This window comes from Arachis ipaensis, chromosome B10 (assembly GCF_000816755.2).
Source record: "Arachis ipaensis cultivar K30076 chromosome B10, Araip1.1, whole genome shotgun sequence".
NCBI lineage: Eukaryota > Viridiplantae > Streptophyta > Magnoliopsida > Fabales > Fabaceae > Arachis > Arachis ipaensis.
In genome coordinates, this window is record NC_029794.2 from 24,913,089 (window position 1) to 24,926,333 (window position 13,245).

General features: G+C 35.3%; 1 protein-coding gene and 1 pseudogene across 1 annotated transcript; one reads left to right on the forward strand and one right to left on the reverse strand.

Annotated features, from left to right (window-relative positions):
• On the forward strand, nt 446-5,398 carry LOC107620374 (annotated as a pseudogene).
• LOC107620373 (protein FAR1-RELATED SEQUENCE 5-like) lies at nt 8,653-13,245 on the reverse strand. Its single transcript, XM_016322541.1, has 6 exons — nt 13,182-13,245; nt 12,749-12,898; nt 12,359-12,378; nt 9,244-11,255; nt 9,013-9,118; nt 8,653-8,886 (listed from the first exon to the last, which is right to left on the reverse strand). Exons 1-6 carry the CDS (start codon nt 13,243-13,245, stop codon nt 8,653-8,655), a joined length of 2,586 nt encoding a protein of 861 aa, XP_016178027.1.

A 13,245-nucleotide genomic window follows, 5' to 3' on the forward strand; every position in this document is an offset into this window, starting at 1 on the left:
AAAGAAACCTCTAACTTTTAATTACACTCCAATTCGGGGATGCCCCATCGGAGGTGTCATTTCTACTGGAGCAAGCCACAAACTAGTCTCCCCATTTATTGCGTGGGCGCCGGATTGAGATTGAAAATATTTATTTTGTTTTCATGAATTTAGATTTTGAAACTGTTTTTTTATTTGTGTTTGAAAAATAAAAAAAATGGGATACACAAGTCATAGTTTCCGATATGTGTTTAAAAAATTTAACTAAATTGGAGTACACAGATCTACATTTCGGAGTGCATATTTCAAATTTTTTTAATTTTTTAAACTCAAATCCGACGATCCGATTTCTACTTCCTAAATAAGATCATCACACTTTTAATACTAGAATAATTTACAATTAAAAAGCATCCCATTGTTAAATTAGTATTAAAAATAATAATGTGGAAATATGTAGTGAAAGTCTATGATAATAGATGTTAGGGTTGGCTCAAGTGAAAAGAAACCTCTAACTTTTAATTACACTCCAATTCAGGGATGCCCCATCGGAGGTGTCATTTCTACTGGAGCCAGCCACAAACTGGTCTCCCCATTTATTGCGTGGGCGCCGTGCCAGAAATGCCGCTCATGTCAATCCAAATTCATGGCTACCACATCTGAACTAGAGTGTAAATTCAATTCGCAGACGCGCCGCCTATGCTTTTGTGAATTTTCGGAATCATTTATCTTCATGCTTTTTTTGGAAATAATATAGTTGTGATATTTGTTTATATAAAAAAGCCTATGTATATTGATCACTTATATTAAGTAAACAAATTTTCTTAAAATTGATTTTATACTCAATCTTTTCTAACAGCTATGACTTCCTAATTTAATTTACTTTATACATTAGTTATTTGACGTCCAGAAAATAATTCACTAATTATTCTTTATTCTTAAATTTCAGTAACAATAAATTGTTTATAGAGCACTTTCAAGTTTTTTTCTGATCAATCTAAAATTAGACTATGATAATCTCAGCAACTATGTTACACTTTTAAGCCATGTTATATAAATAATTATATGTTTGAGTACATTAAAAATATTTTTAATTCATATCATATTGTAACTATAATCTATTTTATTACAATTATTATGGCTCCTTTATCAAAAATATTTGCCGTTATATGTTTTTATAATATTGGGTTTTTGTGATTTTTAGATTTATGTACCAATTAAGGACCTCTTTAAACACTGGTACTTATTATGTGTTGACGTGAAGAAGAGGAAGTTGATATGTATAGATCCGATGCAACAACGACCAAGGAAAACCATAAAGGAGCGACAGATTCGACAACTAGTGAGTTATTCATGCTTCTCAATTGAATTTGTTGCCAGTAACTCATTTAATTTTCAGCAACAATTACTTATAGTTATAATTGCTGTCAATGTAGGCAAATTTCATTGACTGGATGATCCATGAACATTTGGCCGATGAGAGATTAGCGGGTAAGTCAGAGTTGGATGAAGTTGTATATCAACTCGGTGAATTTCAGATCTATTATCCACAGAATCTTCCACAACAAGATAACTCGTAAGCCAAGTTACTATATGAATTTAAGCAAATTCAAATAAGTTTCTAGGAAAGATGAAACAAATACTTTAATTCGTATGCCTCAGGTTTGATTCTGGGATGTGGGTTGCTAGATGGCAATTATATGCTGAGACCAGAAATTCATTTATCATACCAGTGAGTATAACATTATAATTCCTGATATTGTATCCTTATTAAATAGAATGTTCACTAATTTATTAATTTCACAACATGCAGCCAGTGGATGAATCTACTCACATGCGATTGGCCTTAGACTTAGTGTTGAGTAATTACAATAAGGTCAAAGAAAACACCATCGAAGCCGCAAAGAAATTGGTCACCAAAATTAACTGAAATGCAGCCATTTTTTATGTTAATGATCCGAGTCTTATTTATTTTTTGAAGTTTAAGATTTTTTGAATTATTTACATTGACAGGGTTGGGTATTTTATTTTAGTAAGACTTTATACTATAACCGTTTCTAATTATTTGTTTCTAATTCTGCCGTTTTTATCGATAGTATTGTGTTGTTTCCATTTATTTTACTAAAATTGTAAACTAAAATAGAAGAGACGTTGCAACCTCAAAATTGAATGAGTAGGTACACTACACTACACAATAATTACAATTTTATGGAAATTATATAGCAAAGGTGTTAGAGAACTCCGCATGTTCACCCGAAAACTCTGCTCCCTTTGTAATTTAACTGATAGCGGTTGTTGTTCTGAATAGTTTGGGTGGTAGAAACCCCCCAAAAATTAAATCTACGAGAATCAAAAAATACTCTCACACACATACCCGCCAAACCAAAAACCCCGATAGCCCCAAACCCGCGAAAAATAAAGCACTCACCCAATTTTGTGACCCTATCTTCAGCCTTTCCTGTAAATTGGCAACGACGTCTGCTCCCCCGAGGGTCATCGCTATTCATAGTGGCCCTATTCTCGGATTGATCTTTAGGTTAGTGGGTTTCTTATTCTCTTCCTTGAATTGCTGTCGTATTTCACTTTTTCCCCCTTTTTTTCAGATGACAAGTCAAGCGGAGAATTACATTAGATGTTAGTTTCTTCTCCCTTTAGAAAGTCTTGGAAAGTATAAGAGAAAATTGTTCATCTCAACTCATACTACATAAAATTTTGCCCCTTTCCAGAGGATAGGGTTTACAAAAAGTTTGGTCTATTCATTATGCCATGTCTTCCAGCAGAGGCTGAGAAACTGGAAATTGATCTTCATGTTGCTCATCGTAGATCTGTTATATCAACATTTGTTCCATTTGGAGTTGTAGAATTCGACAATGATGAGGTAAATTGGATTTTATTTTGTGTTAAGCAGAAAAAAAAAAGAATTTTAAGAGTATGATTGGACTCGTCCTCTTGCAGATTAAGATGGTTGAACATTTTTAAGAGATGTTCCTTAAAATTATTCTTGACCAATCCGAATTTGTGTCCGATCGTGTAACCCTAGGTAAAGGTGTTGAATCTCACAATGATTCTTCAACTAGGTCTTGTACTTTGATTAGTATCTTCTTGTTCATCCCAATTCTTGTGTTCAGTTTTGAAACTTGTCGTAGTCCATCAATTTAGTATCACAATTTGACATTATCATGCTTGTGGCAGGCAGTTCAAGAGGTTGTCTGCTATGGAATTATCAGATTTTGGCTGATTTCTTATTATGAGTTGTGGAGTCATGCTTCTGCAGCAGGCAGGTCTTTTGATTGTCTACTCCTATGATCGTATGTTATATCATTATTTTTTTGTGTTGATAAGGTATAATGCCATATAATGAATTTGTTTTATTCATCCTGAATATCATGCCGCCTCATATATCATGTTAATATATCATATGATTCCGTGGTCAAGGAACAATTAAATACTAATGTGGTATTCAATGTTTTAGAGGTGATCATTTTCGTAATACATAAGGCTCAGTTATAGGGAATAAGTAGTTCCCTATATGTCGATCCTTATTGTCAATTTTCAATCAAGAGTAATGTTAATGTGAGAAAGATATTGGCGTTACAATGGAAGGGAAATAATTCAACTCAGACATTAGTATAGATGAGATTGAGATTGCTTTGGCTACAATCGCAGAGCCTCCAGTTGCCCGGTTGCGAAAAGTGGTGAAGGAGAATCTAAAGAAGAAGAAAGGTCATCACCAGAAAAGTGACGAGAAGATGGAAGAGGATAAGGAAGTTGTGCACAAGGAGGTGGTGCAGACGGATCATGTGCAGGAGAATGTGAAGAGTCATGTTAAGGATGAGGATAAGGAAGTGGTCAAGAACCCAACTGAGAAACACAATTTGGAAGCAAGACCTGTTAAGCGGCGAGAAACTGCGGTTACAAGGACAGTGAAGTTCATATTTGGAGAGGATATACGATGGGCGCAGTTGCCAGTGAATTGTAGTTTGACGATGATAAGGGATACAATAAAGGATCGGTTTCCACAATTGAAGAGTGTTCTTGTAAAGTATAAGGATTGAGAAGGTGATTTTGTTACAATAACCAATGTTGCTGATTTAAGGCTAGCTGAAAGTTCCGGTAATGTGCTGGGATCAATTTGACTTTATATTCCTGTGAAGTGGATCCTTCACAGGAACCATCTTATGATGATAAAACCATGGAACGTGGGGTGCCAACTTATGTTATCAAATTAGGTAAGGATATAGAGAATGTAGCTAGGCAAAGAGCCGAACCGGTAGCAAACTGGGTGATTACTGTGGAGGACTGGCTTGTCCAGTTTGCAAGGCTGTTCAAGAACCCTGTTGGATTTGACTCTGATGCATATCTATATATTCACGAGGTTGGAATGAAGCTATATTCCGAAGCAATGGGGGATACTGCATTGGATGATGATGCTCAAGAACTGTTTGAAATTGCAGCTGATAAATTTCAAGAAATGGCAGCTTCGGCATTGTTTAATTGGGGGAATGTTCACATGTCTAGGGCGAGGAAGCGTGTATCTTCTGCAGAGGATGGATCAAGAGAGTCTTTGGAGAGTATCAAGTCTGCATATGACTGGGCTCAAACTGAGTACACAAGAGTAGAAACGAGATACGAAAAGGCCGTGAGAATCAAACCCGACTTCTATGAACGACTTCTTGCACTTGGGTATCAGCAGTTTGAGCAAGCAAAGCTTCATTGGTGTTATTCGGTGGCAACCAATAAGGACCTGGACATTGGTGCTTCTGAAGAGGTTTTGCAGTACTATAACAAGGCAGAAGATAGCATGGAGAATGGCATGTTGATGTGGGAAGGGATTGAGAAGCAGCGTTTGAATGGATTATCCAAATTCGACAACTATAAAGAACAGTTAGAGAAAATGGATTTGCATAATCTTTTCCGGTATGTTTCTCCAGAGGAAGCCGAAGAGCAGGCTTCAAAGATGAGGTTACAGGTATATCTTTTAGGGGGAACGTTGTTGTATGAGCGCTCTGTTGTGGAATATAAGCTAGGCCTACCCACATGGGAGGAATGCTTGGAGGTTGCAGTTGAAAAGTTAGAACTAGCTGGAGATTCTTCGTCCGACATTGGCGTCATGATAAAAAATCACAGTTCTAATACAACAGCACTTGGAGGTATGTGAAGGAAAAAATATTAGCCATCGTGTTTAAGACTCACATCCATTTTGAGTCTCAATTATTTCAGGGCACTAAAAACACATTATTAAATTTTAATAATCACAGGGTTCAAAATTGACGAGATGGTGCAAGCATGGAATGAGATGTATGATGGGTGGCAATTTGATGTTCCATCATTTCGACATGAAAACATTTTGAGGGATTTCATGGCCTCGTATACGTCAAACTTTAATACAGGACCCGACTTAATTGAGAATTTACATGATTGATATATTTTAACTAAATATATATAAAGCATTAATAAAACAGGAAGCCAAAAATATATTTATGTTTTTTGTGCACTAATTCTAATAATTTTATATAAAGAAAAAGGTATAACTTTTGTAGTTTTTACAAATAAATTTATTGATTTGAATCATAAAATTATCCATTACTTTTCGTAAAATTGGATTAGTTTTAATATAAATTGGTTACTGTAATTTGTTATTTTTTTAAAATTGACACTGCAAAATATTATATAAAATTCGTTTTTAAAAGATACATTACATAAGAATTTTTTAAAATAATTTGTTGAATTGAAATCAGCATTACATTTTTATTTACTAGATTTTTTAAAATTATGAATAATTAAAATATGTGTCTTTATTCTTTACAAATATATATAAAGTTAAATGCTATATATTTGGTACAACAATCCGCGCATTGCGCGGGCATTTACCTAGTTGAAAATTATAAGAGAATATCAATCACAAACAAAAAGAGTAAAACAGAAACCAGGGATTGCATCGCATAGTTATGTGCAAAATAGGATTGGCTTCTGAAATGACATAATTCTTCATGACGATTTGATTTTTGGTCATTGTCAGATTCCATGACGTAACTGACCTCGCCTAGTAGAATAAGACTTTGTTACTGGTGTTGGATTGCATGTTAGTGCATATAATTCAATATTTTATTTTCTTCTAATCCTTTCAGTTAAGTTGTATTTATATAATGTCAATGATGACATTGTATCTCTTTGATTGCAAGGATTTTTTTCATATTTTTTTTATTTTCTCCCCCTCCATGCTGCTTTGAATAGCTCATTGATGGTTGCTGAGATTGGATTATGTTTTCATTTCCATGTTAATTTTGAATGAAGTTGGGATGTCATTCTAGAAGGCATTGTTATATGTATATTTTTTAAATCTTTTATTAGGGTATTATGGTGTAAGTTTGTCATTCTTTTCGGTTGTAATAGCAGTATATGATTTCATTTATTGGCAAGGTAGTGAGGTGACCTGAATTTTTCAGTTGGAAAAAGGAAAAAAAACCAATAAAATGATTGTTCAGTGTGTTGATCAGCTGAGGTTTGCTGATTATTTTGGTTGTCAAATTGCCATTTTGTAAAATTATATGATTGTCATATAGCAAAAAGTATGTATTTTCATCCTGTATTCCTTTGTTACTACTTATATACTATCCTTTTCCACTTTTAAATTTACATATTGAGGAAACGTTGGTGTTATACTTATAGGTTGTTATTGGCTCATTGTGTGTTATGTTGGGTGTGAAATTTGTAAAACGGTTAGAAACAAATCAGACCATATGAGCTTCTTAATTATTTTATATTTTAAAACCTCAACACTAACCCGGCAATTTTCCAGCCTTATAAATAAAGAAAAAAGAAAAACCTCAAATCGGAGGTTCCGAGTTACAACCCTTCAAATTTGAATTTGTCATTCCATAAATCGAAGCCTCTGGTTTTTATGCTTTTCAAAAACTGCGGTGCAGGGACAAATAATTTTAATATGAATTGTCAGAATATCCCCCAAAAACAGAAAACAAAAAAATAAAAAACTCAGATTCTTCATCTTTAGAAGCTGATAAAGAGTATCTCTGGGGAGAAGTCAGCTTTTAGCTATTTCATTTGTATAAAAAATAGAACTCATACAAAATCACTTTTTCTTTATTCAGTAGTCAGGTTTTGCAAGCCACAAAAAAAACCAAGCAGTCGATCAGATCAACTGTCTTCTAGCCAAACATAACAATATAGAATGGTTCTCAAAAGCATGTCTAAGACCACAGTTTACCATACCATCAGAGGAAGGCAAAAGTAAGATAGATGTTAATGCTCACCAAGTTTATTATACATGATTTTAAGTTCAGAATCAATACTAAAAAAGATATATGCTTCAAGCTAGTGAATTAAATTTTATGGAACAAAACATACAGCATTCACTTTTGTAAAAAAAATAAAGCAAAATGAAAGAGCCAAGAGAGATATACAAAGTGAAAGGAAATAGTAGTAAAAAAGATGCATCAAATCAGAAGGCTACTGAAGCGACTGTTGTAAATAAGGGATATACAATTATTTCTTTTGCATCATAGTAAAATGAAATTCAAGAAAGGAAGGACGGGGGAACGACGAAAAAAGCAGGAAATAAATACGTACAAGTATTATTTACTCATTTTCAGTCATTAATATGTGCAAAGTATTCAAAACAGAAAAATCAAAACCAGCAAAGAAAGGACTGTTTTACTGAGAACCGAAAACTTATCCAACATTAATAAGCAAAAGATAGAGCAGGCCATATAAAAACTCTGCATAATGCCTCATCAACCATTAAATTGTGTAACATCACCTTACCCCAAACACCCCAAACTTTAAATTCGTCCATTGTGCAATGGTCTCACCATTCTCCATTTGAACAGCATCCACTGGGTTGATGCCATATAACCCTGCATGCTGCAAAATTGGATCAAATGAACAAATTAAGTATAAAATTTGCGTGATAGGAAACTAAGTTAACTCTTCAAGGAGGCCAATTGGCGAAGCTAATTTTCAACAAAATAGTGTAGCATATGCGGTGAAAGTATTTACCTACCTCACAAAACTTAAGAACTGACATGTGGCAAGAGTGGCATAAGCAAACAATACCAAGAAGCCCTGTATTGCTGAGAAGAAGGTATCCACCTGTTAAGATAATATAAATACAAATGTGAGTTGTCAATATAGGTAGAATGGGTATCCCTTAACTGCAGTTGGGGTAAACAGAATCTTGCATCGCTCCCACAAATTATCTGAAACAATGATTAACTCCTCAGTAGCTACCTTGGCCTGCATTCAACTCTTTTTTAAAACTAACATAGTCATTCTGAACATGAATATCTTTTTTAAAGAGAAATAGAATTATAGAAATAAAAAACGCAGCAAAGGCAAGGGGGAAAGACACGGTAGTAAATAGAAGACACGAGTTAGCGTTCGTAGTTATAATTTGGTGGTTAACATCCGTATACGTAATTACTTACTACAGTACATGGGGACACTTCAAATGAACTAGCATTAAGCTCAAATTTGTTTATTGATAGAATAAGTCGAAAAGCAATTTCTATAAATTTAATAGTAAATGAGCAAAATGACATAATCTTCCTAGTTCAATAAATGTCAATTCAATCAATGAATGCAAACTATACAATCATCAATAAAAGGTAATTAGTAAATGGAACGAAATAACCAATCATCGAAAAATCTGAATCATCTTCAAGCTGCCATTCCAGTTTTAGGGGCCACAACAGAAGACCCAGCTGGTATGGAACCCATCCCGGACTCTTCGTTACTTGTAGACGCACAAACCAGGATATTGGGACCAAGACTTGATGTTTTCACTTGATCAATAAAAGCCGACTTAGCTGCTGAGGTTGGTGTTGTTCCACCACTAATGTTCCTATCTTTTTCCATCTTATGCTGATTTTTCATACTGTCATGTCTTTTGTGCTGATCACAAAGCAAACACCACAGTCCATTACAAATGCATGGAAGTAACATAGTTTATAAATCCATAACACAATATGACAGATCAGCATACAACAAATGTCTAGACATAGTTATAGTATGAGATACCTTAGGGAGGATGCTGCTGATATTCGTTTCTGTATCATCGTCTACTGGCTCCTTTGGGATTCTACCAGGAGCATTAGGACAACTTTTGTTGTAGTGCCCTGTCACACTGTAGTTTGAACACTTTCTCTGTTGCTTGAATTTTGAGTTTTTCTTGGGAGCTCCCTTACTCTTCACCACCAATGGGTCACCAACGCAGTCATCGTCTAAGCGTTACGTGGATTTTCACCTCACTTTTGGAGTTTTGTAATTGTGTCGACAACACTATTCATTGCTTCGACAAAATCACTTGAATTCTTACAGGCCAAATCCATCAACCTAGAACACTCAGCACCCAACACACCCAAACGACACTTTAGTACCTTATCAGAATCACTTGGATCATCGACGTTTGACTTCATGAAGTCACTCTTGGTATTCTTCGTCCAACGCTTGCACACTAAGCTTTCTGGAATGACTTCAACGTGTTGGTGCTTTAGGCAGGTGAATATATGCATGCAGGGAATTCCTCTATTTTCGAACCACAGACACTCGCAACAAAGAATCTCCCGAATTCTGTCAAACTCAACCACATGATGAATCTCTGGCACTCCAAAAATGTTACACTTGAAGTATAGTTTTCCACCATCCTGAATTACCAACTCTGTATTCATTGCACAAGCACCCTCAATTTCCTTCCTGACCTCCCGGAACATGTTACGAGTGAAAGTCTTTGCAGCAAAATCTTCAAGTGTCGGCAAAGAAGTCACAAGTACTGGAGCGGTATATTTACTATTGAACTCTGCGACTCTTTCATTGTTCCTGTAATGGATAACCACGGTCTCCATGTTATTGATGAATTCAAGAAGGGTATCTTTCTTTCTCATATATGCTTTTATTAGAGAGTTAATCCCTTCACACTGGGATGTTGTCCTGATTCGCCCAAAAAATTGGTCCCTTAAATATGCAAGAGCCCATAGATTCCTCATCTCATAGGTTTGGATGACCCAAGAGTTGCTTGATAAGTTATACCTGGCCACCATGTCTTCCCACCTGACCTCAAACTCTTCAACACTCACATTGGCATAAATCAATTGCTTGAAGTCCATTAGAAATCCACTGTTTTTAACCTTCTCGCATGCATTCCTATGTAAGTGCCATGCACATAGTCGATGTGTTGCAGAAGGAAAGACCTGTTTAATTGCTTCTCTCATTGAAAGATCTCCGTCAGTGACAACTACCGTAGGGTGTTTACTCCCCATTGCTTCCAAAAAAGTTTCCAAGAGCCACTTGTATGAACCAATATCCTCATTAACAAGAAGACCACAACCGAATACGACGGTCTGCCCATGATGATTGCTACCAGAAAATATAACAAGTGGTTTATTGTAGACATTCCTATTGTAAGTCAAATCAAATGTCAATACATCCCCAAAGCACTCATAATCAATGCGGCTAGTCCCATCAGCCCAGAACAAATTTTCCAATCGATTCTCATTACTTAATGTGTACTTGCCAAAGAAATAAGAATCGTTCCCAACTTTACCTCTCAGATAGCTTATTGCAGCATTTGCATCACCACCCTTCACCTTTTCCTTCCTATATTGAGTAATGAGGTTGTACATGTCTTTTTGGTTGAATGGCAAGTTTGCATATCCACCTTTTTGAGCAGCCAAGTATCCCAAGATGTGACAGATCCTGATGCCTATGTCGTGCAAATTCTTTGCCTGAGCTTTATCCGAGACACTGAATGTGCGATACTCAGGCATCATGCTAATGTCGAGTGGAGCAACTAATTCATGAGAGTGCTCTTCGTAGAACAAAACAACCTTCCATTGCTGAATTTTTGTATCTAGTCTTGCACGAATTCTAGCCGGGCAACAACTTCGAGTTAGGGGTCGGTGGTCCCTGATTCTTTCGTCCTTTTCAACCTCTTCCTTTCTTGAGCCCGCCCGATTGCAAACAATTTGGCGCATAATTATGGAACCATCGCTATCGCATCTGACTTCATCCAACCTCACAGCGAAACCGTGCATCATTGCATAAGTCTTATAGAATCGATAGACAGCTTCCTCATCTGTAAACTGAAGTTGCATGATATCTTCTTGTGACAGCTCTGATATTCTCTTATCTTGAGGTCTATCTTCATCAGCCTCTGAATCGTCGTCTAAAAAGTCTAGATCGTCTCCTCTAGGGAACCCAACATCGGAGTCTGATCCGAAAAAATCGCTATCCGACGGATCCATCTCCCAAAAACGAAGATACACCTCCAATTTATAAAAAAACAAACACATCACGACACAATTAACATTTCACAGATATGTAGACTACAAAAATTACCACTAATTCACATAAAATACAGCAACACCTTTTAAGGAACTAAAAGTTTTTAATACAATCCATCCAATTATATTTACTTTTATGTCCCTCATTTGGTTGACTATCTTCTTTGTATCTTAAAGATCTAAGCATAACAACATATATTTAGATTAATTTTTTTTAAAAATGAGCATCAATGATTTCATCACTTTAGAATTTCATTTGTAATGGTCTGTACGAAATAGAATGACATTCTCACCAAAATTGAGGTGGCTGCAGTGGTTGGCGTGGCTGCAGTGCTGCGGGCAGCAGGGCTGGGTAAATGAGTGGGTAGAGCTTGATTTGCCTTTTTCTTTCAATTTCAGAAAGGAATGGGGCTGAGGTGCATTGAGTTTCTGCAAAATGATAAAAAATATAACTTAACTTTTTTAATGCTTACAGAAATTATATATCCAGTCCTCTTATAAAAATATTTAATTACAAAATTGTCCTATTTTAGTTAAGATATTAACTCAAACTAAAACTAAACATCCATAATAATTAGCATTAAATCATATCCAGATTCAACATGTATAGCATTTAGTTCAGTTAGTACAAGTAACTACATTTATCCCATAATACATCACTAACCAATAATAAACTGTTATTTAGAATATCCAAAAATGATGTGCATTTATTTCATCCAAGCCTATATAAATCAGACTTCAGTTCCATACTTTGTTCTTTCCTAGTATAAACAATTTGATGGAGTCCTCAATAAATCTATGTTCTACACAATTCAAATAAGAGACAACGGAGTATCAATTTAAGACGCATCCATGTCCCAGGTTCCCCTCACCTTTTTTATTTTTAAATATCATTTCTTTTCTCAGTAAAAGCATAAGTAAAACTACATTAAATACAATAAATCAGAGGAATGAAAGAGTCAAAATAATGTCATAGTCCGTACTCCATATAATATCCTCACTGCCTGAATATAGTATGCTGTCTAGTTGAAAATGTGTACTATAATATCGGTGCCCAAGATTCATAAAAGAGTTCATATAGTTACAGTTTTCAGGATCTCATCCTCTAACATGCAAGATGATTATTAGGTATACATAACATCAGCTAGTAATAAGAAGAGTGTGGCATTCTTATGTCTAATACATTTCAAACTCTTACCGAATCTTACCCTTTGCAATTCTGGAAAAGTTTACTCTATATCAAGTAACGAATTCATATATACTGGATTAAATTGCAAAAATTAAAGAAAAAAAAAACCACGTGCAAAAGCACCATTCCTAGAGGATGTAATTTATACAGTCTAACATAATAAATGCATCCATGACCAATTACGCGACTTAATCTCGTGACCTTAAGGTCATACAAAGATAACTCAACCATTGCTCCAAGACATCTCTTTTATCAAAATGCAAATAGTTGAAGATAAATTTCAAACCAGCATAACAGCACTTTTTCTGTTTGTTGTACAGTATTGTAAGACCTCGTGTAATGCCACTGGTTTGATATCTAACACTACCCTCCAACCAGGTTACAAGAGTAGGATCAACAGTTGCAAGAAATGCAGTGGGGTCATGAAGGTAAACCCCTGCACAGAAAAAAACACATACATTAGAAAAAAAAGCAAAAAAAATAGGTTAAAGTCAGTATAAAATGCAAAGGCAGCAGCTGAAAAACCAAGGATTTTCCCGTTTCAGAAACAGAAACGTCTACCCAAAACATGTTATAGTTGTGAGCTCAAGTAAAAGATAACTATAACAACAAGAAAAGATTATAATTACTATAAGTGGATTATATTAATTTCACAGATTTGAAGTCAAATTCCATCTACTTGCGCAGGGACCCAATTCAACAAAGCAACCGTTGCTTACCAACTTTTTGTTTTTCTATACAGCAACTCGCTGACAAATGCTTTCCATAATCCCACATAATCAT